A 26233-nucleotide genomic window follows, 5' to 3' on the forward strand; every position below is an offset into this window, starting at 1 on the left:
TTGTTGCCCAGGCCGGAGTGCAATGGCGTGATCTTGGCTCACTGCAACCTCTGCCTCCCAGGTTCAAGTGATTCTCCTGCCTCAGCCTACCACCAAGTAGCTGGGATTACAGGCATGTGTCACCACACCCAGCTAATTTCTGTATTTTTAGTAGAGACGGGGTTTCACCATGTTTGTCAGGCTGGTCTCGAACTCCTGACCTCAGGTGATCCACCCGCCTTGGCCTCCCAAAGTGCTGAGATTATAGGCGTGAGCCACTGCGCTTGGCCTCATGTAATATTTTTGTATCTTTAGTTCCTAAAATGAGAGCCAACTGACGTGGTATTTATTTCCATCATCTTGTAATGAAACACACTGACACAGTGACATGCAGGCCTGTGTGTCACTTTCAGGCCCTTCCTCATTTATTCATAATACGTGTAGCCACGAGGTAGCATTTCCTTTGGCATTCTGGAGAAACGTGTCTCACTTAGGGTTGGACCTGTTAGTTAATAGTTCTGCAGCTTCTGGTATTTGTAGTCTGCCCGTTGATTTACAAAATGCCTCACTGTGATTGTCGCTACAATCACCACATTCAGAGCTAGAACCATGAAGGAAAACAGATGCAGACTGTTGAAAGGCTGGTTTGGAGTTTCTTCCGCATGTGTTTCATGCTGAAATCCTAAAATTGGAAACAAGATGAAAATCACTTTTTAAGAAGTGTTAATATTATAAAATGTTGGTAGCTTTTATAATACCTGTACATATCCTATGAATCTTATATATGAATTAATGTATAATGCATAATGCCAACACAATACAGAGGAACCATTATCAAATAGTTGAATTTATTTATATTTATATTTAATTTTGAACTTGTTTCAAATGGTTGACTTGGTTTGATTTCTCGATATCACATGAAAAACGTGTAACACTCAAGCATAACAGTCAAATGGAAATGCAGGTTCACTTACTAATGGTCACTGTTGCTCATTGTTGCCAAAATACATTTTGTCAACAGAAAAAAAAAATTTGTTCATTCCCTTGAAATAGGAAAAAGATACTTTTCTCATATTGATGGTATTTCCATAATGACTTCCATTTATAAATTTTCAACTAATTTCAAACCAGTGTCTATAGATACACTATGTAAGCCACTTAGTGAATGCGTTTATAAAATTACTGAATTTAACTTTTTTCTGTTTTTGCCATAGAAATATTTTGCTACAAACCAGAACCATACTCCTTTATAGTGCTAATAATATTGAATAAATACAGAGATCATAAGGTCCTTTAATGCCATTTACAACTAAAATAACTTCTTATAGTTTTTCTTTCATTAAGGCTTATCTTAAGCCATTTAATTATGAACCTTCCTTGAGTATTTACCATCATTCCTTTCATGCATCTGGGCAGATCTCAGGTTTCAAGCCTTTCAAAAGAAGCAGGGTTAGCCTATATTACTATAATAGATTCTTTGTCTTTTTTTTTAATAACTTTTTTTCAAATAGGCTATTATGTGGAATGCTGGTTCATTTTGTTTTACTCATTTAGGAGTTAAAACACATTGCTTTTGATTCAATTATCTGCTATGCCATCTATAATAAGGAGTCAGGAAACTAAAAGAAACTTGTTTTTAGAGATGAGGACATTACACTTATACTCAAAATCCAAATGAATAATGGCAAACTATCAGTGTATCATCTGCTTACACTGTACATGGTATGCATATTATCAACTGATGGAAATAAATACTAATCCTATATACTTAAAATTCAACTTATTTGCTAAAGCTACTATTATAAATCTCTAAACTGTACATGCTTAAGAGTTATTGGATTTGAGCAGCATTTTATGAGCCATGATGTGCTTTTTGATCATGGAATAGCTTTTTTCTTACCTGAATTGCCACTTGCACTTCGATCCCTTTTCAGACGAATGGGTCCTATGATGGAATCTGTTTTCCATTTATATGAAGAAATGTCTCGTTTGCTTCTGGAAACACAACCTTGATTGCAGCGAGACTGGTGGTCACTGCTATCACATATCAAAACTTTACACTGCAGATACACAGAGCTCATACTTCTCAAGAATTTAAAGGCATTAAACTGGAATCTCCCATAGTGTCCAAATAAGGGATACACCTTACAAGTTTCATCTCGACTACATCTGGAACAGAATTTATGAACATGTTTAGAAGATACAGACAAATTCAGTCTTTTCCATACTAAAAAGTTTTCTCTCAACTAAGTTGTGAATCCAAAAATCTCTCTCAAAAGACTGTCTCTAGTTCATACTACAGTGAGTTAAGACTATAGACCTGATTCCTGGGTGAGATAGCAAGGTTCTTTCTAGCTCTAAAATTCCTGGTCCATATAACTTAATCAGAAAACCAATACTTACGTATTGGAAGTCAAACTTCTTTCCTTACGTGCTTATCATTAATGTATCAGTACGAATGACGTAGTTAAAATCCAACAAATTGTAAGGAAAAAAGGAAATTGTTCCTTTCAAATAAGAATGTTATACTTTTTCTCTTAAGAATGCCACATATGTTTTACTGATGGCGTTATATTTTAAAGATAACGCACATGAAATAATCTTCTAGATTTTTGTTGAAAATAACCAAAACGTACAAAAACCAAAACGCAAATAGAGCTTTTATAACAGAAAATAAATTTGTTTCTACCAGCAAATATTTTGTGAATACACTTAAAATTCTAGATATAAGCTGTGTCTGCATAAATGTTTAAATTTAAATTATTCATAATTAGTACATAGTAACTATTTTATAAAATGATTAGAATAAATGTAATGAAATTTCATGTAGTGCTAGGAAAAATGTATATATACACAACACAAAAAATTACTTTATTGAAATTATTATTCCATAGGAAGGAATATCATACATACATCAGTTACATTAATACATACCCACTCTTGATTAGGTCGTAGGTTGGAGATGCAAAGTCAGAGGTGGGAGAGGCTCTACAGGTATCAAGAAACACCACCAAATTTGGATCTGAGGTGTGCAGACTAACTTGAACAAAAAGAGTTTGGTTCAAATCCACATAATATGGTGATTCAAGTATAGTCTTTTCAAATGAATTGGATTCAAAAAGAGCCATGCTGGTGTTATATTTGCCCAGTGCATTTTGACTTTGTATTACATCATCTTCTGTTATGTATATTATCTCCACTGTAGAATTATGTCCCATTTCACACTTCAAAATAATCTGGAGTTGTTTCTGACGGGTGATCACTTCAGAAGTTGAGGATGCAGAAAAGGTGATTATATTGGTGTAAGTAATTGACTGATCTTCTACCTGCAGAACGAGATAGAATTCAATTTTTATATTTTAAGTCCAGTAATATTTTAGAGCATAGATGTGGATAACATTTGCAGGTACAGACATAATTTTCTTAAATCATGAGGTAACAGCTTTCATGTCAGAATACTATAAACCTTAAATGTATTTCATTGAAGAAATATTCTAGGAAAGAAAGAAAGTATGAGATGAGAAATACAGCTTGTATTAGAAAGACCTGAAGATAGAATCAGACAGAATTTTTTTCAGTTACAGTAAAATCCATTTTGATTGCAAATTTCCAGTCTTAAAAAGACATTACACCTTACTATATATTGCTTTCCTTAAGGAGCTTTAAGTTAGTGTGGCTAACTGGGCAGTTTCCAAAATATATGTAGATCAAGGGTCTTCAAGAGGAAGGCCCTTAGCTGCCTTCCCTGGGGGTTCACAGTGTAATAAAGCCTGTGCGTTCATTTTTGGCAAGATACGATGATTTACTTCTGTCTTTATCAATTCCTCTGGATTAACCCCCATTCTTTTCAATTAGGTTACCGTTTAATGTCTGAGTGAAAAGTTTATAGTATATATCCTAAAGAGACCAAAGGTTGAAAATGTTTGAAATCTTGAATGAGACTTCTAGAAAATGGAGAACAAATCACAAACTTCCAGTAATAACCTTCATGTTTAAATGGGTTTTTTTAAATGTTTTTTTTTTCTGTCTTTAAAAGGAAAAGAAGAAGATCCTAAAAATTTAGCTAGATTTTCACTAAATACAAGGTGTAAACATTTTCTGCGTAAGTGTTACTGGTAGGCTATTAAGCCAACTGCATATAGATGTTCGAACTCTCTTTAGTGAGTTTTCAGAGTTCTTTACCTTCTGGGAAAGATAACCATCCCCCACTTATCCTGAAAATGAATGCAGCAATTTGGCAGTTATGTATGAATGGGTATGTGCACTTATATGTCTTCACATGCTTATCATGTGGTTAAGCCACTAAAATTTGGGGGTCGTTTGTTACAGCAGCTAGCAAGCATTACCCTGACTGCATTGCTCAACATGCACTCAGCATTTGACAAAATCCAGCTATCAGTATTTCACTTTACCTTTCTGATTGTACCACATCCATTAAGAGGGATAGAAAATTCCACAACATTTGATAATTTTGGTCTGCAAGTTGGGTCTTTTAGTTGTAAGTTATTCCCATTAGAGTTAAAAGCCTCTAGGTAGGATTTGCTTATAATAACTCTCATCCTGTCAGAAGAGCAAGTTAAAGATGCTGTCAGGAAAAAAAAAAAAAAAAAGAATGGTCATGTTTATGCCAGCTAGGAATGTTGGATCTTGAAGAGCTACGTGTGCAAGTAAATATATAAAAAGTCAAAACCATTTTGCCCTAAACAGTAATCATAAATTTGAGATAGCCAAGCAATTGATTCACCTTTTGCTGTGTTCATTGTGACCTTGTTTAGAGCTAGAATCTGCAAACCTGATGTTTTTAATTGTGTCTTTGCAGAAGGAATTAAGGGAAACAGTCCATATTATCTGCATAAATCTTTTTCAAGTTAATAAAATCATTAATTTCCTCTTCCATTAAGCAATGCACAGAAATGATTGTCAAGCTTAAGATTATGAATATGTTCCCAACTATATGTGACATGCTTGCAAATAGGAATAGCCACAGGTAGGCTAAAAATTAACAATTTCTACGTATGCAATCTTCGAAGAGCTCAAAATAGCTAAGAATGTAAAACATGACTTACTAGTGTTGATGTTTTCTGCATAAATTGAGGTGTAGGAAGCAGAAAAGCCCCGGTAAGAATTGGCATAATCTGTAGACAACACGACAGTCAGAGAGTTTGATGACGATTCGAAGGTGGGAGTCACACGGCCACAGACTTGTCCAATCAGGCCAGAGTTGGTGGAGGGGCCATCATAGATGGCAAGAAAATCAAATTTGCACTGTTTGTCTATTTCTAGGCTAGAGAATGAGGGCCTCTGGTGAAAAAGAGTTTCAAACCAATTCAATTCTATTTTCTAACATCCCAACAATCCTACTCTTAAGTGATTATGGATTTTTTTTTTTCCTTCAATGGTATCTCAGGTTTACGAAGACAAACATGGGGTTTTGATAGTCTCTGACAAAGACCTCAGAATCTTCAGAAAAATAGTCAACTTAGTTCAATGGAATAGTATCACTGTTTTCCTTTCTACATCAATTCTTTGAAAAGTGCCCATATATGAGAATTACGTATGGTAATTTCTCTTCCCCAAATCCCCCAGTTGCCAGGTGGGTTTACTGCATTTGTTCCAACAGAATTGGGCAGCAGTACTTACAAAATCTCTTTGAAGTTTAGTTTTATCTTGTAATCTTTCTCCACTTGTATGTGCCACACACAATAAGCCAGCTCAGGATGCGGCTTTGGGTAATTGGGGCTGGTGAAGGATCCTTCCAAGGTATCCAGGTAACCGCCACAGTTTGGAATAGCTGAAATGGATGTGAAGGTGGTCAAGAATGAACATCAAAATAGAGACTGCTTTTAATTTCTGTGTTGTGCATCGAGCTTAACACATCTCTCCTGAGTATGATTCCATCTCTATCTTTCCCATGGGTCACATATTGAGGTTTTCATCCTCTTTTATCATTGAAATTTCTGCCCACTGGTGCAGGGCAGAGAGGGAATCTTTATACTATTGCCAAACGAATCATATTAAAGTTGTGCTGTAAGATGTGTTGCATCTGGAGAGACTCCCAATACCTGAATTGCACCATAGAAAATAAAGTCACACCCTCCCTTGAAGGCTCTTCCTCACTCTCACCAGCTCAGCTTTCCAGTCTCATCAGTCACTACTTCATGGCCTTCTGTTCTATCCTCCCTTTCTTCCCATGACTCCTCAGCTGTCAGCTCCAGCAGTGGTGAGTCCTCTTCCCTGACTCCCACCTCCGCCTACCCTCATCATGCTATTGTTCAAAGCTCAGCTCAGAAACAGCCTTCATGAAGCAGCCCTTGGTCTCTCCTTTCCCCAGTAAGTACATAAGGAAGCAGCTGGACAGATGAAATGTGGAGAAACAATGCAGAGAGCTCTTTTTGGAGATGTAAAATGGTTTAGATTGGCTGAAGCATAGGGTGCACGCCAGGCAGCAGCTAGAGGCAAGGCTTGAAAAGGTGGCCTGGGTCCAGCGTGGGAAAACCTTGACTGCTGCACTCTGGAGATTTGCTGGTACCAAGAAGTCAGTGGTTTTAGCAGGAGAGTGACATGGTCAGCTCTGGGCCTTGGAAAGAAATCCACAGTGGAGCTCTCCTCATGAACCCACTCGCAGATGTTCTTGGCATTCTGCTTCGGATCACAGTGGAATGTAGGTGCTGTGAATGCAGAGCCCTGTAAATGTAGCCTCCAATCACCTGACAGTCTTAAATTTCAATGGTGAGCCCAGAGATTCCTAGCATGCACTCTCCAGTCTTCTTTGTCAGAATCATCCAGGGGACTTGTTAAACATGAAGGTTCAACAACCCCAACCAAGATCTAAGGAATCAGAGCATAGGGAGGTGCAGTCCCTGAAGAGGCACTGCAGAAGATACCAGGGTTACTATTAAACAGGCTGAACATAGAATCTCTGCTTTGGGCTCTAACACAGTACCCCTCAATATGTAGCCATCTGATCAGCCCCTTGTCTCTGCCTCATCTGGGAGCTGGTTAGAAAGGCAAGATCATGTGCTCCATCCAGAACCAATGAATCAGAGTATCTGTGATGGGGTCCAGGATCTGTGATTTAACAAGCTCTCCAGATGATTCTTACGCACATGTAAGTTAGAGAACTACTGCTCTCTCAGATAGAGAAGACTCTGAGGGAATATACTCAGACTGAAGATTATAAGAACCCGGACAGAAGAGTGTGTAACCTGTGCTTGTAGGAGATGTGGGTGAAGGTTGTGTAAATGAGGACTTACAGATGTTAGGAGAGAAGAAGTAGTAGAAGACAAAGACAGTTCTTTGAATTCTTGCTGAGTCAGTAACTATTTGAAACGTCAATGTACTGGATGATGATTCAAATACAGGAACATAGTCGTTTTTACTGCAGACTTGCCCTAGCAGAGGCCCATTGCTGGAGGTTCCGTCAAAGACTTTAATGTTTTCACTTTCACAGCTTCCATCTGGATCAAGCCTGTGGAAAAAACACAACTGTGGCTGAAGAAGTGTCACAAGCAAAGGGGGTTTGCAGAGCAGTCAATTGCTCACCTAGGCATGTAAATTTACAAAGTGGTGGCACATCTGTTTTCATTTAAACCTCTCCAAGACCAATCACCAACCCCACCATCCTCAACATCAAACCACAAACTGTCAACTTTAATGGGCTCAGGGAGGTGAACTGCTTTGCCTATGTCTTGTATCAAGTAAATGATGAGGATGGGCCTGGAATCAGAATTCCTTTCCTTCTACCTATTTCCATCTCTCCTGTTCCCCATGTCCATGTAACTCTTTGATGAACCTTCTTATTTAGAATTGTTTCCCATTGACACTTGATATCCAAGGCTGTTGAAAGGTGAAGCAACTCTTCTTCCATAGCCACCTTTCCCAAGGAAAAGCAAACCTTAGCACCTCCCTAGTTGCTCCTTCCTTCCCTTGTATCACCACTTCCTCATTCTGAAGGACGGTCCCATGCCCTGCACTGGACAGGACAGCCCAGGGTTGTAGTTTGCTGCACATTCTGACAGGGTCTCTCCAAATATCCTCAGAGGACATATGTCCAAAATTTTAGGACGTAAGACAAGGGTAGAGAAATCTGGGTTCTCTTTCCACTTACCTGCTGTATAACTTCAGATAAGCGATTTAACCTTTCTTGGCTTCAGTTTTCTCATCGGTAAAATGGGGATATCACAGCCTACTTCTCATTACTGTGTGAAGTTTATAATATTCTGAATATGAAGCACCTGCCACAGGCCTGGCACATAGGTGTTCAATAGATGTTAAATGTTAATTTCTCGCCTCCTTTGCTCTTCCCACAATTTCTCTTCCCCTCTCTTCTTACACAGCAAGAATAGCATATATGTTTCTCAGCAACCATTCCAGGAAATTTGAGTCCTCTTTTGCTTCTTTGAAGGATAAAGTAAATTCCAACTTCAGTGGTACAGGGCTATGGTTCTCAAAAGTGTGGTACTTGGACCTGCAGCATCAACATCACCTGGGCATTTGTTAGCTATGCAGATTCTCAGGTCCCACACACTCCATCTGAATAAGATAATAGAGACTTTGGTGGTGGGGCCCAGCAGTTGTGTTTTAACAAGCTTGCCACAGGCTTCTGATGTGTGGTCAAGTGTAAGAACCACTGGGACAGGCGTAAGAGTGGGGGCTCCGGAGCCAGGCTGCTTGGATTCAGTTCCTATCCCATTTTTATTATTTTTTAGTCTTGGACCTGGTGACTTCTCTGTGTTTTCTTATCTATAGAATGGGGATTAGACTGCATCTGCCCAGAGGGTTGCTGAGAGGATTAACTAGAGGCAGATAGGAAACACTGAGCGTCTCTGCAGGGCGGAGTCATGTTCTCAGCTTGGCCTCACACTGGGGTCACCTGGGCACTTATAAAAAGCACTTATAAATGTATACTTATTTCAAAATAAAAACTATAAAATAAAAAATATTGATGCCTGGAGTCTACCCCCAGAGATTATAATCTAATCATATGGTGTACAGCCTGGGAGTCTGGATGTGTGAAAGCTCCTCCACTGATTCAAATGCATAGAAAAATCTGGAACCAAAGTTTAGTGTTTTAAGGCCAAGAAACTGGAACTAGACCAGGTAGGTTCTAACCCTGGTCATGCTATTCACTATTTGTGTGACCTCAGACAAGTTCTCAACCTTGCTGTGTTTGTAGTACTATTATAGTGCTGACCTTGAAGGACCTCTGTGAGCCAGTGCCGGGCACACAGCCATCATCAGTGACTATCAGCCATCATCCTCATCACCATCATCATCACGATGGTTGTCAGTGTCACTACCACCTCTAGCAGCAGCTGAATTCTTTCTACAGAGAGTCCCTCTACCCACCCCAATGTGGTCAGAGTTCGATATCCCTTATTAGGAAACTAAAGTTTCTACTTACTGGACATAGGAAAAGATAATTCTGATGCTTTTGTTTTCTGGTCTTTCTATTGTCCAGGTGCAGTTCTCACTGGGATTGAGTTGCAGGATCATGGCTTTGTGGGTCTCTGCCATATTGGCACCCCCTAGACTGACTGTGCAGCTTGCATTGCCTGTTAGAGATCACAGACGGCACTGAGGAAAGTCAACAACAGGCCATTTCCCCTCCCTGAGAGATTAGGAATCTACCTCTCACATGTAATATACATACAAGTAGGCAGCTAATTGTGGATGGTACTTAGCTTACTCCAAAGTAAGTCAAAAGCAGTTGATTTCTCCATCTTGAACCCTTTGAGAAGAAGTATTTTTAACTTCTCTACATATAGAGACTATATTAGGACCCGGAAGAAGGATGGTTTGTATTTTTAATAGGTTTCCATATGAACATGTGTCTTTATTTCTCTAGCATAAATACCTAGGAGTGATATCACCAGGTCATATGTTAAGTGTATATTTAACTTCATAAGAAACTGCCAAACCATTTGCCAGAGTAGCTGTTCTATTTCACAATCCAACCAATGATGTATGAGAGTTCCAGTTGCACCACATTCTTGTCAACACACACTATTGTCAGGTTTTTGTATTGCTTTGTTTAGCCATTCTAACAGATGTGTAGCAGCATCCCATCATAGTTTTAACTTACATTTCCCTAATGGCTAATGACACTGAACATCATTTCATGTTCTTATTTGCCTTCTATATATCCTTTTTGGTAAGTATCTCTAAGTCTTTTGCCCTTTTTTTTTAACTTGGCTTTTTGTTTTTATGATTGGGTTTTGAGAGTTTTTTATATATGCTGAATACAAGTCCTTTGTTGCATCTGCAATTTGAAAATATTTTCTCCCAATCTGTATCTTGTCTTTTCATCCTCTTAACAGTGTCTTTCCCAAAACAAAAGTTTTAAATCTTTTATAAAGTCCAATTTAGTAATAGTTTCTTTTATGGGTTGTGCTTTTGGTGTCTTGTCTAAGAACTCTTTGCTCAACCCCAGGTTACAAAGATTTCTCCTATGTTTTCTTTTTAAAAATACTATAGTTTTACATTTTACATTTAGATCTATGATCCATTTTGAACTAATTTATGTGTAAGAAATGAGGCTTAGGTTGAGTTCATTTTTTGCATATGGGTGTCCAATTGTTCCAAGACCATTTGATGAGAAGGCTGTCCTTTCTCCATTAAATTGCCTTTGCACCTTTGTCAAAAATCAATGGACCATATTTGTGTGGATCTATTTCTGAACTCTATTCTATTTCAATTTTCTCTGTCTATCCTTTGGGCAAACCACACCTTCTTGATTACTGTAGTTTATAAGAAGTCTTAAAATTAGGTAACATGACTGTTCCAACTTTACTGTTCTTTTGCAAAAAATTTTTGGCTATTCCAGTTCCTTTGCTTTTTCATATAAATTTTAGAGTCAGCATGTCTGTATCTATTTAACATTCTTACTGGGATTTTTATTGGAATTGCACTGAATTTGTAGATCAACCTGGGAAAAAAAAGGATGGTTTTTAAAAGACACTTGATTTCTAGAATGTATAAAGAATTCTTACAATTCAATAATTAAAAGGCAAATAATCCAATTTAAAATGAACAAAGAACCAGAATAGACATTTTTCCAAAGAAGATCTATAAATGGCCAATATGCATGTAAAGATATATTCAGCATCATTAGTCATCAGGGAAATACAAATCAAAACCACAATGAGATATCACTTCACATGCATTAGGATGGCTAGAGTCAAACACAGAAAACAGCAAGTGTTGACAAGGACATGGAGAAACTGGAATGCTTATACACTGCTTATGGGATTGTAAAGTGGTACAGCTGCCACGGAAAACAGTCTGGCAGTTCCTCAAAAGATTAAACATACAGTTATCATAACCCAGCAATTCTATTGCTAGGCATATCCCCAAAAGAAATAAAAACAAATGTCCACATAAAAACTTGTACACTATATTCATTGCAACATTAGTCATAATAAGCCAAATGTTCATCAATTGATGAATAAATAAAACATGGTCTATCCATACATTGGAATATTATTCAGCAATAAAAAGAAATGAGGTACAGTCATCCCTTGGTGTCCACGAATGATTGGTTCCAGGACTCCCTGTGGATACCAAAATCCATGGATGTTGGAGTCCCTTATGTAAAATGACTTAGTGTTTGCATGTGACCTACACACATCCTGTACACTTCAAAACATCTCTAGATTATTTATAATACAGTGTAAATGATGTGTAAATAGTTGTTTACTATATTATTTAGGAAATAACGGCAAGGAAAAAAGTTTGTACATGTTCCGTAACCAACCCTTATTTTTTCAAATGTTTTCAATTCATGGTTGGTTGAATCCATGAATGCTGAACCCACAGGTACTGAGGGCTGATTGTACTGATACATGCTACAATATATATGAACCTTGAAAATATTATGCTAAGTGAAATACCACATATTACATGATTTCATTTATGTGAAATATCCAGAATAAGTAAATTTATAGAGACAAAGTAGAGTAGTGGTTTCCTTGTGCTGGAGACATCAGGAGAAATGGAGAGTGAATGGTAGTGAATACAGACTTTCTTCATACATATATATACATACATATATATATATATGTCCACACAGAAACTTGCACACTAATATTCATCACATTAGTCTATATATAATATACAGTTATATATATTGTTAGATATATTTATATATATAAAAAACATTGGTCTATACATAGAGACTATATATATAAAGACTATATATAGACTACATATAGACTATATAAAGACTATATATAGACTATATATAGACTATATATATATAGAGACTATATATAAATATATATATATATAGAGAGAGAGAGAGACAGACAGACAGACAGACAGACAGAGTCTCACTCTGTTACCTATACTGGATTGAGATGGCACAATCATAGCTTACTGCAGCCTCAAACTACTGGGCTCAAGTGATCCTCCCACCTCAGCCGCCAGAGTAGCTGGGACTACAGTCATGTACCACCATGCCTGGCTAAAAAAATTTTTTTTTTAACTTTGTAGAGTCGAGGTCTCACTACGTTGTTCAGGGTGGTCTTAAACTCTCAGCCTCAAGCAATGCTCCCATGTCAGCCCCCCAAAGTGCTGGGATTGTAGGCTTGAGCCATCATGCTGAGCCTGAGACAGTTTCTTTTGGGGGTGAAGAATATGTTCTGGAATTAGATAGTGGTGATTGTTGCACAATTCTGTGTATATACTAAAAAACACTAAATTGTATACTTTAAAATGGTGGATTTTATGGTATGTGAATCATATCTTAATAAAGCTGTTATTAAAAAGGAGAAAGAAGAGAAGAAAGAGAAAAGGGGAAGAGGAAAAATAACTGGATCCTAAAGATAAACTGTTAGCAGTGAAATGACCCGGTAAGGGGCTGGGCGTGGTGACTCATACCTGTAATCCCAGCACTTTGGGAGGCCAAAGCGGGTGGATCACTTGAGCTCAGGAGTTCGAGACCAGCCTGGGCAACATAGTGAAAATTTTTTTTCTATAAAATTTTTAAAAATTATTTGGTAAATTCTTGTATTTTTATGTACATTGTCAGATGGGCCCAAATAAAATTAGTACTAATTCAAAATCCCACCAAGATTTTGACTAATGGTCAAAAACCCCACCTACATAGGAACAAAGCTTTATTTTTATTTATTCTCCCATATACTCCCATAACCCCATCCATCCAGAAACAATCATCACTAAAACCTTGGTGTAAATTCTTCCACTCCTTTTCCTTTCCTCTTCTATTTCTAGACATTTAAAATGCTTGAATGTATATATTTCAAACATAAGAACCATCATATTGTACACAAACTTCAGATCTCTTTTTTCTCTTAATGTGGTCTATGGACACATTATAGATCAGTCTTTTTTTTTTTTTTTTATGAGACGGAGTCTTGCTCTGTCACCCAGGCTGGAGTGCAGTGGCATGATCGCAGCTCACTGCAACCTCCACCTCTCAGGTTCAAGCGATTCTCCTGCCTCAGCCTCCCGAGTAGCTGGGACTACAGGCACGCATCACCACACCTGGCTAATTTTGGTATTTTTAGTAGAGACGGGGTTTCACCATGTTGGCCAGGCTGGTCTCGAACTCCTGACCTCGTGATCCACCCACCCTGGCCTCCCAAAGTGCTGGGATTACAGGCGTGAGCCACCGCCCCCAGCCATCATTTTTTTTTAAGTTGCAAAAAAGAGTGTTCCATTTTATGGATTTACCATAAGAAATAATGAAAATTCATGTTGTAGTTTACAATTATGTAAGTGCACATATTTATACATATATCTTTGGACACTTTTATGCTTATTTCCAAAACATAAACTCTTAGCAGTAAATTACCCAGTAAAATTCTATACGCTTTTGATATTTTTATGGACATTGTCAGATGAGCCAAATAAAATTAGAACTAATTTAAAATCCCCTCCAAGAGCATTAGAGTACATTTTTCTCTGAACGGGGGCCAACAGATATAAACACTTTGAAAAATTTTGAAAGAGGCCTCTTAAGAGAAGAACTTCTCTGTTTTGGTGAATAAATCTGGTTCAATTTTCTTACCTTCAGCCTCCGCCATTGTCAGCTCCGCCAAACAGGAGAGAATTAAGAGGGTCAATGGCATGAGCCTTCTTACAAGCTCCATTTTGGCAAGGCGCTGGGCAGCCTTAAGGACCGACAGCTTTTATAGGCTCTGTGTTACATCAGCTTTCTGGACACCTCCAGGGAAACATCAGTTCCAGCCACGCAAGGGGTAGATTTGTGTGAGAATAGAGCAGCTGTGTGACTGGTTTCTTATCAGCATTCCCCACAGTGAGGGTTCTCTCTCCCCAACTCCTTCCTGGAAGGGTTGCCCCCAGTGGAAGCTCTCTGTAGGGATCTCCAGCAGCTGGTTCCCAGCAGGCACTGAGTTATTTTCCATGAAACTGATGGGGAGCTGTGCCTTTCTTCTGTGCCTGCACATCACAAACAGGTGGCCTCATTGACATCATTGAAGTCTTCAGGGCTCTGCTTTGAGAAGGGAGCCTGTGGGAGAACAAAGGTCTGTGGGGCAAGGCAGGGGGTGCAGCACCTGGGCAAAATCTGGGTCCAGCTGGGACATTCAGATGCCCTGCCAGGTGGCTGACCCTGTGGGGGACGGGAAGAGGGTAGAGGATGAAGAGAAAAAGAGTGCAGATCCGGATTCCCCCACAGCGATTTCTAACCAGTTATGTCTGGAGAGACTGAAGCAGGTGAATTAGTCTCTCGGGCACGGTGTTTTGCAGTTGAGAGAAAGAAATCCTAGTGTCCACATTGAGATTGGGAGGAGCAAGTGGTGGTGGGTGGGGGCTGCCCTCTTTTCATTCATTCAGTCAGTAAATATTACTTATTGATCTAGGGCCTAAGCAATATAGAATTGAATGTGAGAAACACAGTCCTGCCCTCATGAAACTTGTATTCTAAGTGGAGAGTTAGACAACAAAAATAAATTAAGAATTCAACTGGTGAGAGGAGCTAAGGATACAATAAACAGGATGACTGCATAGATGGTGGTTGCCTTGGGGTGGGGAGGAAATATGACAGTGAGAAGGAGGGCATCTTGAGAGATGAAATCTGAACAAAGGCAGAAAGACAAGAGGGAGGCATTCATGGGTGATCTGAGCTTGGGGGCTGCATCTTAGGCAAAAGAGAGGGCAAGTGCACAGGCCCCGAGGCAGAGACCAGGTGGGCACACCTACAATAGTAGGGAATAAAGAACAGCCTGGCTGGTCATGAGTGGGAGGAGTGAGCTGGGAGGGGAGGATGGAGAGGAGCAGGCGAAGGTCAGATGGGGAAGGACCCATAGGGCAAATGAGTCTGGGTTTCACTCTAAGTTCAGGTGGAACATATTGAGTGGACAATGCCAGGACTGGCTACTTTCTGAAGAACGTTTGTGCAGCTCTGGGGAGGTCTGACGCTCGTGTAGGCTAAGTCTCCTAGGGTGAAACCCTCTGGCTACCGTCAGCCCCTCTGTGTTGTTCTGACTGTGCTGCAGCCCAGGAGGCCTCCCTAGGGAGAGCACAGTCCTACGTTGTGACCCAGGGGATCCATTCCTCGTTGGACCCTTACAGGGGAAAGGCAGCACCTGGGATGCTCAGGAGGAGCTTGGACATGCCCCAAGGCCCCTGCCTTGCTCTGCTCCATTCCTATCTGCCCGGGCTGGCTGTGGATGAGGCAGGACTGGGTGTCCTGGGGTGAGTTAGCAGGGCACAGGTGTTTGAGATGGGGGACCCTTCTGGTTACTAAGTGCTTGCAGCTGTGTCCATGGATACCCACTCCCACCCTGGGCTTTCCCTCTGAACCCCTCTTTGTCACCCATGGCTGGGATCTCCAACGTCCCTAATCCATCTCCACTGAGTGCGAGAGTTTCATGGCCACACTCTGTTAGGTGGCCCTGGCAAAGGACTCAGGCTTCCAGATCCAGTCAGGAGAGAAGCCCCCTTCAGGCCTCTGGCAACTTCCTGGGGACCACGGGGTGCTGTGGGGTCACCCTGCATCATCTCATTGCTTCTTCTCTGTCACCTGTGCAAGTCCGCACTTCACATCAAGGACACAGAGGCTCAGATGAGTCAAGGGACTTCCCCTGGTGAAGGCCGAATTGGGATGGGAACCGGCTCCATAGGGCTCTAAAGCCCATGTGCGGTGCTCTGTCCTCCTGCTAATGGGGGTGTCCTGAAGACCTTTGTCCCACCTCCCTCACGGCCCCTGCAATACCTGCACCAGGTATAGTCACCCACATGGGGAGGCCCTGGCACAGGCGTCCTGGATCCAGGCACTGGGCCACCCACTGGGTGGGGTAAGAGGGGATTTGTATGTGCTCCATCTGTCAGAGCTGGCTGGTGACAAGAGAAAATCAAAGGCAGGGGACAGAGACAGTGCCCGGAAACTTAAGGGGGACAGGTGACCTCCAGCTGGAGGCTGCCCTGACTTGGCCTCTTCCCAAGCATGCTGGGGCTGGAGGCTCAGCCTCCAGGAGGTGCTCGGCGTCTACAGGCAGCTCCTACACCCACATCTGGCCCGTTTCTGTGCCTAGCTGTCACAGCTGTTTCCTTTATTTGCGACTTCTGTTTTCCTTTTTACCCCCTTTTAGTAGATTACCACCTGTTACTAGCTAATAATTCTTTACATTCAGTATACATGTGATGGTCACAAGCAAGGGTTTAGTTCATGAGAGGAGTGGACATGGCGGTTACAGATAGGGAATCATGCTTAGAAAGGGGTTCCAGGAGGCTCAGGGGCAGGAGCTGGAAGAGAAGGCAGCTGGGAGTAAAGTGGGGAGGAGTGCTTCCTGCCACCTGCTGTTGTGGTCAGGGAGTCTGGGCTTTGGCCTTTGGCTGGTGGTTCGTGTTACAGTTGAAGATGTTGATGGCTAGATCAACAGACATCACTGTTACCGTAATCCACGCAGGAGCCACATGCTCTGGAGATTTGGGGATTGCAGTAGGAAGAAACTGGTTTTCAAAAGGTCCTTTTGAGGTCACTGAGCTCAGGCCTATCTTACACAGGTCAGACAACTTTAACACAGGGAGGTCCTGCCTGGCTCCTCTCACTGTCTTGGATAAATGGACAGGACAACAGGACAGGTATCAGGACATGACACCATTTTCTGCGGTGGATGTCAACCATCCAAGCCCTCACGAGAGCTAAACGAGCGACTCCAGCTGGACAAGATCAGCTAGGCTGAAATTGGAAGTGTCCTAAGAACAGTGTGCATTTTCCTTCTCGGGTGGGAGATGTGCTGGACACTTTTATTCCAATTCTCTTTCTTCTATTGCAATGCTACAAGCTAATCCCCCCCCCACATTCCAAAGTGAGTAATAAATATATTTAAACAAAGGATGTTTATAATCAACAATCAAAAAATATTGGCAGCAAAGAGGATTATTTTTAATAGTGTACATTTATTCAAAAGTATATAAAACAGCACTGTAAATTATATAATCTCACATAAAAACACTAGAACTTGATTTGAATAACAAAACAATCTACTAAGAAGTATTGCTCATGAAGATTTTTGTGCCCACCTTTCCTAACTCAGAGGCCCTCATTTACGTTGCAACAGCAAGGTGGCAGGGAATCAAAACTGGCACACATTCTATATCCTTCACAGCACCGCAGGGCAGGACAAGACTCCGTGGCAATGGTTTTGGCCTGGCTGTTCTTGGCCCACCACACCTTGTCTGGGTTGTGATTTTTTACAGCCACAGCCTCAGGTTCCTTTGCAGCTCTTGAGAAAAGACACACACAAAGCACAGGCTTAGAATTTTTCTTCTCAGCCCTTTTGTGAGAACTGTTGGGGGGTATCTGGGGAGTTTAGTGCTGAAGCCAGTCAAACATGAACACCAGCCCTACATTAAAGCTCTCTCCCCCGTCGCAAGTTCCTCTCGAATCCTTTCCTCTTCTATGATTGCTATAAATGTAAACTGAGGTTACAAAAGTAAGGGTGAGTGAATTCGCAAGCAAGGTCACCCAACTGGTCACTGCAGGCCCCCGAGATGCAGGAATGATGGGAAGGTGCTGCATTTGGCTGTGTCCCGGGCTCCGGGATGTGCCATTGTGAACTCCTTAGAATGGGGACACAATTGCATCTGACAAATAATCTCTCTGGTACTTAAAGGGTCTTCTCCCCAAAATGCAATCTTATCTGACCTACCCTCCCTTGTCCACTGTCCCCCAGGTTTTTCACACGGTTCAGCTGTCCCTGAGATCTAGAGCCCCAGTCATTTTCCCCAAGGCCTCCAGAAACAAATGGAGGAATACCCTGAGAGCTCCCAACTCAGGCAAGAAGAGATCAATCCAGCCCGTCCTCCACATGAGCACAAGGCAGAGCTCGTTCACGCAGCCTCCCCCACAGAATCTGCAGCCTATAGTGCCCAGGACAGAGGGAGTCTTGGCCAACGTGCTGAATTAAACACCTGATGGTAAACTTAGTGAGGTCCAGTGACAGCCAAGCAGCGCTGACACTCACAAGCCAAAGCTGAGAACATTCTACCAACCCCAGCCAGGAAGAAAAAAAATAAGATTCTACACTCAGCTGTCTTTTTGCTTTTACAAAGCTGCCTGTTCTTCTTGACTTCACCCAGGGTATGGCCACAGCAGCAACGAATGACCTTGCTCCAACAGGAAGCCCAGGTATCCCACTGAGGAAGTGCTATCCCCTTTTCCCCATGTGACTCACTTTAGTACGTTGTTTATTTTGAACTTTAGCGCATTGTGTATTTTGAAGTAAAGACAGAGCACGATAACTATCAGCAGGAGCAAGGCCGCCAGGATACCACCAGCGATGACAAGCATAATCACTGTATGGAGGTCAAAAGACTTCGATGTACCTAGGCAGATAAGCGCAAGCAAGCACTGAGCCCATGTGGTCTCCCTCCCCACACAACCACTGAGCAATGCCAATGTCAGGGGAGGAAGAAGAAACCCCAAACACAGATCCTTATGTGTGTAAAACACAAATGTCTTCCCAGGGCGGCCTAGGATCCCAAGCTGGCCCAGAGATGGAAAAAAAGAAAATAAAAAAAGTCAGTTTGTCAATGAAAAGGAATGGAAATGCAAAGTCCAGAGAGAAGGCTATCAGAAGGACAAACAGTGGGAAGAATCTTTCCCTTTCACAGGTGTGATGTGCGGCTGGAAATAACAAGCAGGCCTGCAGTGGAGCTGATGGCGTCACTCCCCAGCACCTGGGCCTCCTGAGCTATACTCATTTTCAGAGTCAGAAATGACCCCTCACTGGATATCAGGCTCAAAGCTCTTCTGTGGAAATGACTGTTTCCAAATGTTACTGTCCCAACAATACTGAGAATATGCAAATCCATTTTGTAAATGATGCATGTTTTAGGAAAAGAACTTTACAATTCTTCCTCTGACAACTGACATTTTTCCTCCTAAATCATAAATTCTCCCAAGAAATCCAATTTGAGATAATAAATTAGTTTAACTTTCTGAAACTGGGAAAAAGTGAGTCAGGGGAGAAGAATAAACAATCTGATTGCCAAAGCATACTTACCACCTTCTAACTCCTCATGGCTGGATGAAAGCCAACAGTAAAAAAAAATTATAATCAAAGTAAACTTTAGGGAACAGGACATCTTATCACGAATTTCTCAAACCTTTAATTTGAGAAAGAAAATTCTAATGATTAACATCCAAAGTTGAAGAGCTTGCTTTTAGAAGCAGTCTTCCAGCAGAGCTAGCAGAATGGATATCCACAATCTAGTTCCAACTTCTGTGCCAATCAGGACACAGGCTGTGTGACATCAACGCTCTGGACACCAGCTCTCTTTCATGGAGTTCTGAATTCCATTCCACTTCCAGATAGATTTTAGCACCAATGGAAGTAGATATGCCTAAATACTCTCTTAAGCCATGGAATACTCAATCTCCCCTTTTCAGGCTTTGTTTCCCTCAGAGAAAAGTTTTAGTTAAGAGTCTGATTCCCAGAGATGCTATATTATTTTAAATGTCCAGTTTTCAAAAAAGCCTATAAGAAAGTATGGCCCATAAAGGAGTGGGGGAGCAATAAATAAAAACTGTTTCTGGAAGAAGCCCAGACATTGGCCCTACTAGAAAATACTTTTAAAGTCTTTTAAATATGTTCAAAGGAATCCATGTCCAAAAAACTAAAGGAAAATATGAGAATAATGTCTCATCATAAAAAAATACCAATAAAGATAAAAATTATCAAAAGAACCAAATAGAAATTATGGCATTGGAAACTACAATAACTGAAATGAAAAATTCACTAGAAGGGCTTTCATAGCAGATTTGGATTGACAGAAGAATCAGTGAACTTGAAGATAGTTGAGATTATCCAAACTGCAATACAGAAAGAAAAAAAAATGGGTAAAAGTGAACACAGGACTTCTGGTTTCTGCACAAACATGTGAAGGGCTTGGGAGTCATCATTCCCATCCTCACAACAACTAAAAAGCTGAATAAAGTGGCTGAATAAAAGCTGAATCAACAACTCTTAAGTCAACCAGAAAATTGAAGTCACAGGGCAAACAGCCACCCCCAAAACTAAAGAGAGAGGTGAATACAGAGAATCCCAGCTTAGGAGCAGAAGCCATTGCCAGAGCCAGCAACTGGTAAGAACACTTACATGGTAACTGATGTCTTCCTGGATGATGAATAGGGACTAGCAGAATATTTAAAAACTCCTGAGGGCCCAATTTTGTTTTGTTTTGTTGGGTGGGGGCACACTTTCATGAGTCATATCTCCAGGAACTCACCAGGTTCTTATAATGAGGACAACAGGAAAATTCCTTTCTGTTTTAGTCTCCACTGACACTGCAGTGGAGGTGGCCTTATTACCACTGTGAGATAATAAAAGTCATGAAATTTCACCAGGCCTCCTCTGATGCCACCCCAGAAGTTAAGTGGAAAGTTGCCCCATTATCTACTGAGTCAGAGAAGAAATCCAGACTCCCCAAGGGGTCTCCACTGATACCACAGGGGTCAGAGGTGAGTCTCTGCTCTTTATTCAGCCTTCTCTGACACCACCCTGGTGGAGGGGTGCTTTGGGACACTTCTTTACAGCTTGGTAACAGTAGACATCTAGGCTCTCTACTCAGTCTTCGCTGGTGGAGTTGGGATAGGGCCATAGTTTTTTCTATGGTGTTTGCCTAGAATGCAGAAGCTATTGTCTAAAATTTTCTGTCTTGTTGAGTTGCCCATTTCCTGGTCTTTTGGCCAGAAAAACTAGTTTCTTGGTGGGGCTCTTTTGTCTGAACCCACTGGTGTTTCCAAGTTGCTCACTTCTTCAGCTCCAAGTTTAGGAATCCGAGACAAAAAACAAAACTTAGGGAACTCACTACCATGCTATTACTTTGATCCCAAGGTCCCTAGCTAGCCTTCCTTCTTCTCTCCACCTATTCAAGTCTTATGTTTGTTTTATATATAATGTCCATGGATTTTAGTTGTACTTAGGAAGAATAAGAAAAAGTATCTCTTCCCATAAGTAGAAGTCCCCCATATGGGAAATTTTTTCATCAGTCCTCTGCTTAAAAGCCACAGCCTCTGCACCAACCCTACACTTGCTCAATCCTGAAAATGAGTGTTTCCTTAAATTTTGTACCCCGGGCCCTTCGCATGTGTTATCCAGCCCATATCTCAACATAACATCTTTCCAGCCTCATCTCCCTCTCCATTACCCCACATCCCATACATTTTCATGCCTGTGACCTGGTTAGATGGCCCTCCCTGTCCCTCGCCTCCTCTATCTGCTGCAACACCAATCCTGCAAGACTTCAATAAAATGCCATGTCCTTATAAAACCTTCACTGATTTCCGCCTCTCTCCCTCCCGTGTTAATTGCTCCTCTCCCTATGTATCCATGCCCTTTGTTTGTGCCTATATGGAAATTTGAATTGTTGACTAGGTGTAGTGGTTCATGCCTGTAATCCCAGCACTTTGGAAGGGTAGGGCAAGAGGATTGGATTGAGCCCAGGAGTTTGAGATCAGCCTTGGCAACATGGTGAGACCCCATCTCTACAAAAAATTTTAAAAATGAAAGTGAAAATAAATTAGCCAGATGTGGTAGCAGATGTCTGTAGTCCCTACTTGGGTTCAGAGGGATATAACCCTAAATAAGCTTAGTCATCATTAAGGAGCTAGGCCCTGTGGACCCTCCCCATGGGGGTGACTACTTCATCTCTCGGTTTCCCTCTATTTCTGTGGTTACTTGATTGCTGTTGGATAGTCTGTGGGCTTGTGCATTTAAAGTTTGCTTTTTCAAGGTGTCTGTGAGCTCTGTGGGGGCAGGAGCTCTGCAACCCTAGGTATCAGAGAACCTAGAACCTATCAGGTGCTGGCACATGTTATGATCAATGACTGAAATCTGAATTTTGTCAGTCTGGTACTCACTTTCTCTGACTGAGCCTCTACATTTAGACAGTGCAGTGACTCAGACACAGCAGTTAAACCCTGACCAATATTATTTCATTTATTAAAAAGAATGCATACTTTCTACACTGCTTGTAAGTCACCAACATTTAACTACTTCCAATGTGTTTTAGTAATATCTTTCTGAGTTGTAATGAAGGCAACCAGGAGGCAATAACTAAAACCTCTGTTTGAAAGATGAGGAAACTAAAGCTCAGAGAGTGGAAGTGACTCCCTTGGGTCACACAGCAAGTCACTGGCAGCAAAGAAACTAGGACCTAGTTCTATAATCCTTCCCTCCATCTCCTGCTTCCCAAGTCCAATGCTCTTCCACCCCCAGCCTTCCTGAACCTTCTGAAATGATGTGTTGTTCCCCATTCCCAGTCCCCCAACTCTATTATTCAAAGGCCGTGATTTTGGCTGTCAGCTGAAAGATCTGCAAATAAATCCCGTTGCATTTCATTTAAGGAAGGGGCTGATTTTTGTGTTGATGTTTTCATTCGAAGCAATATCTCACTGATGATTCACATGTGGTGACTGCTTAAGAGGATTGAGAGGGATGGGGCCATGTGTTCCAGATGGCAAAAGGTAGGCAGCAACTGTGCTCAGAATCAGTGAGTTCAACTTTGCAAAATGCGATTCCCGATACAGGGGCTGGCCTTTTCTCTATGGAAATTCTCTGTAATTCACATCCACAGGGACTTTCACCCAAGTCAGTTATTTGCAAACTGCCCATCCTGTGACTAACACCTGTGACTAACCACTAACAAATGGTTGCAAACACCCCGATGCCTGCTAAATTGCATCTCTGGTGACAGAAGCATCCTGGATCCAAAACTACATAAGCCTGTGAGCTCCCTACTTGACCCAGTTCCCATCTCTGTGCCTCCTCCACAGCTCCTTCTGCTCCGCTCCCGGGAAACTTATCTTTACCTTCAGACTCTTGGTGCAGATGGGGACCTTGCTATGGCCCTGGCAAATGCCATGAGAAGAGTTGGGTTTTGCCCCAGAGAGAGGATCTCCTTAACTGAATCTTTTATTCTCAGAGAAATAAAGATTGTGGTGAACAACATGCAATTGGATTTTATGAACTGCCAAGGTTTGAAGACAGTTTCTGTGTCTTTGTAAAATCCAAATGGCACATTTTACTATATGTCCCAGAACCAGATTACACCTCTCTTCCCATCTCCGAAATTCCCATCCAGTCTTTCCCTCACCAAATTTTATGACTGTAAAATCAGTTTTAAAAGAACCAAAGAGAAAAAACTGCAAACTTAGTGATGGATTACCATGTTATATCTTATCAGTGCCTGTCTAGGTGATCCATGCAGATCCCCCGGAGGTGCAGGCACGATGGGAAGGTCACAATCTGCCACGCACTGGGCTCTGGGATTTGCCCTCTAACTCACAGGCTTAACTTCCACAAAATGTGACAAGACTGAGTCTGTCAAATCAACCTCTCATTTCTTGGGAGGCATTCTTCTCATACTCACGTGATTCAAGAGAAGTAACAGTTCATCTTATTTTACCTGCATAAATAATGGCTCCTCTGCTCCAGGAAGGGCAAGAAACGTTTCAAAAAGAGCTCCAATCATGTGTCAGACATCCCCTTGTCAGGCATCCTCCAGGGTCTTCCAACTGCAGCTTCCCATCTCACCATTTCTAAGGCAACTGGAGAGGGGAAAAGAGAACAGCTCAAGTACTCTCTAGCTCAGGAAAGGGGAGATCATTCAGCTTGTCAGTTTCTTCAGTCTACAGTGCCTCAGACAGAGGGAGAGCTCAGCTAACACGCTGAGTTAAACACCCGATAGTAAACTCAATTATTTAAAGTGACAACAAGGCAGCGCTGACACACAGAGCCACCAGGCTGAGAACATTTTATTTACAAGCTCACAGCCCCAAGCCAGAAGGTAAAAAAGCCAAGAGTGTACACAAACATGCCTTTGCCTTTCAACCTCTCCTGCTGTTCTTGACCTGAACCATATGTGGCTGCCACAGCAAAGAATGCCCCTGCTGAAGAAGAGAGTGTCCAGGTATCCCATTTGAAGGGATGTCCCTCATTGTTAAGTGACTCACATCTTTGCCATGGCACATTACAAGGAGACACGATCAGCACAGGGGCAGCACCCAGGAAGAGACCAAAACCAACTATGATCTCTGTCCCAAGACCAGCAGTCTCACCCAACTTGTGGTGGCTTACTTTGTGAAAAGCCAAATATCATCTATGAGGAGCTAAGCAGACAGTGCCAATTATGTTCCCCATGTAGCAAACAAGCAACCTGTCCTGCTGTTCTTGACCTGAACCATCTGTGGCTGCTGCAGCAAGGAGTGACCCTGCTGAAGCAGAGAGTGTCAGCCTGGGGAGTCAGCAGTGCCTGCCTTCAAGGGGCAGCCTGGGGGAGGTCATAAAGCCCTGATTCTGCAGCTCAATCCCAATGAGAATGGCCTTTGACACTGGAACGACCAGACAGCAAAAGCATCTGAATATCTTTCCCACTTCCAGTGTGTTGAGGTCTCAGTCTCAGTCTAGCCATGCTGGGGAGTCTCCAGGGGTCTCTTCTTCTTTCCCTGGGCCTAAATCAGGACTGCAGAGCATCCTCACTGGCCTCAAAGGTTCCTTCTCCAGCCCCCTCTCCCCTGGACAGACCCACTGCATGTTGCAAAGAGATGTAGACAGTGATTACAGATCGATCTTCATTTCACCTGGACTGAGAAAAATCACCCTGGGTTACTGCTGCTTTCCTCAGCCACTATATCCCTCCCTCCACTTCCCACCTCTAAACACCAGTGGCCTCATGATGTCCCTAAGCTGCCAGCCCCACAAAGCCAGGCCCAGCCCTGCATTTACATTTCACTGGATGGAGACAAACAGAATTTGGTTGCTTGTGATTGTAGGAATGAGGTTCCTATTTCTTGCTGGCTAATGGCCCAAAGCCACTCTCAGCTCCTACAGGTCACCCACTCACAGGCCCTCTCACTCCAAGGCAGTTTACTTCTCCTTCCCAGGCTAGGAGTAAAGCCTCTCTCTGATGCTCCACCCACCTTTAAAAGGGCTCACCTAATAAGGTCAGATCTACCCAGATAATCTCTATTTTGATTAGCTCAAAGTCAGCTGATTAGTAACCTAGACACAAGAGTGACATTCCATCATATTCGCTGGTCCAGCCTACCCTCTAGGGGATGGGAATATACAGGATATCTGCATGGGGGAGCTGGAATCTGGGGGGTCATCAGAGAACTTTGCCTACCATGAGGTTACTATGTTCCACTTATAAAAGGGAACCATTTTGGTCCAAAACATGAAAGCCAACGAGCTTTGCTGCAATTGAATTTTCACTATTCTTTCTTGCTATTACATAAGTCAGTCTTTAAAGCAATAAATATTGAATTGCTATCTAATCCATTTACACTTCACAACTGGTCATTTCTCTTACTACATTCAAATACGTTTATAAAACTCAAATTATCAATACAATGCTGGGAACCTTTACCTCTGCTCCGCAAAGGCAGTTTTGCTGTACTTGTGTATTTATGGTACTTATGTATCTGTTTCCTTGTATTTCTCTAGTTTTGTCATTTTCTCCAAAGCACTCATCATTCAAACTTGCCTCCAGTCAAGTTTTGAGGCCTTAATGATAAGAAGAATGTTATAAACTCTTGAGGAAGTACAAACCCTTCAAACTCACATTTCTAGGCCTTAAACTGTCAAACTGAAGCTTTAAAAAGGAACAAAAGAAAACATTATCAGTTTACTTTTATGTCCCCCAAATGGGCTGGAAGTGCGTGTCAGTGCCTGCTGACCACCTGACAACTACTCAGGCACTGGCAAGGCTGGCTCTGAATGCTCTGACAATTCACATGTGGTGACTACTTAAGAGTGTA

At 41.7% G+C, this 26233-nt stretch overlaps 2 protein-coding genes and 1 long non-coding RNA gene across 5 annotated transcripts; 1 reads left to right on the forward strand and 2 right to left on the reverse strand.

The window, feature by feature from the left end:
- Positions 1 to 363: 363 nt before the first annotated feature.
- Positions 364 to 14389, reverse strand: CUZD1 (CUB and zona pellucida like domains 1). The gene is given in 9 exon segments (NM_001280070.1): positions 364 to 661; positions 1880 to 2148; positions 2914 to 3305; positions 4392 to 4564; positions 5046 to 5263; positions 5620 to 5770; positions 7233 to 7447; positions 9383 to 9533; positions 14012 to 14389. Coding segments are annotated over 9 exon segments (1824 nt in total). The 5' UTR covers positions 14094 to 14389; the 3' UTR covers positions 364 to 488.
- On the reverse strand, positions 14386 to 23962 carry FAM24B (family with sequence similarity 24 member B). Of its 3 annotated transcripts, XM_063782233.1 has the most exons (4): positions 19476 to 19780; positions 18645 to 18795; positions 17491 to 17693; positions 14386 to 14473 (listed from the first exon to the last, which is right to left on the reverse strand). In XM_063782233.1, exons 1-3 carry the CDS (start codon positions 19555 to 19557, stop codon positions 17501 to 17503), a joined length of 426 nt encoding a protein of 141 aa, XP_063638303.1. In that variant the 5' UTR covers positions 19558 to 19780; the 3' UTR covers positions 14386 to 14473; positions 17491 to 17500. The 3 variants fall into 3 exon arrangements, with proteins under 3 accessions (XP_063638303.1, XP_063638304.1, XP_009457711.3); XM_063782234.1 differs by lacking the exons at positions 14386 to 14473; positions 19476 to 19780 and adding an exon at positions 23881 to 23962 and having other exon boundaries at positions 17348 to 17693; XM_009459436.5 differs by lacking the exon at positions 14386 to 14473 and having other exon boundaries at positions 17348 to 17693.
- Positions 20470 to 23423, forward strand: LOC107966859 (uncharacterized). The gene is made up of 2 exons (XR_001706890.3): positions 20470 to 20556; positions 20819 to 23423. It is a non-coding gene; the product is annotated as an uncharacterized LOC107966859 (long non-coding RNA).
- Positions 23963 to 26233: the final 2271 nt, after the last annotated feature.

This window comes from Pan troglodytes, chromosome 8 (assembly GCF_028858775.2).
Source record: "Pan troglodytes isolate AG18354 chromosome 8, NHGRI_mPanTro3-v2.0_pri, whole genome shotgun sequence".
NCBI classification, from domain to species: domain Eukaryota; kingdom Metazoa; phylum Chordata; class Mammalia; order Primates; family Hominidae; genus Pan; species Pan troglodytes.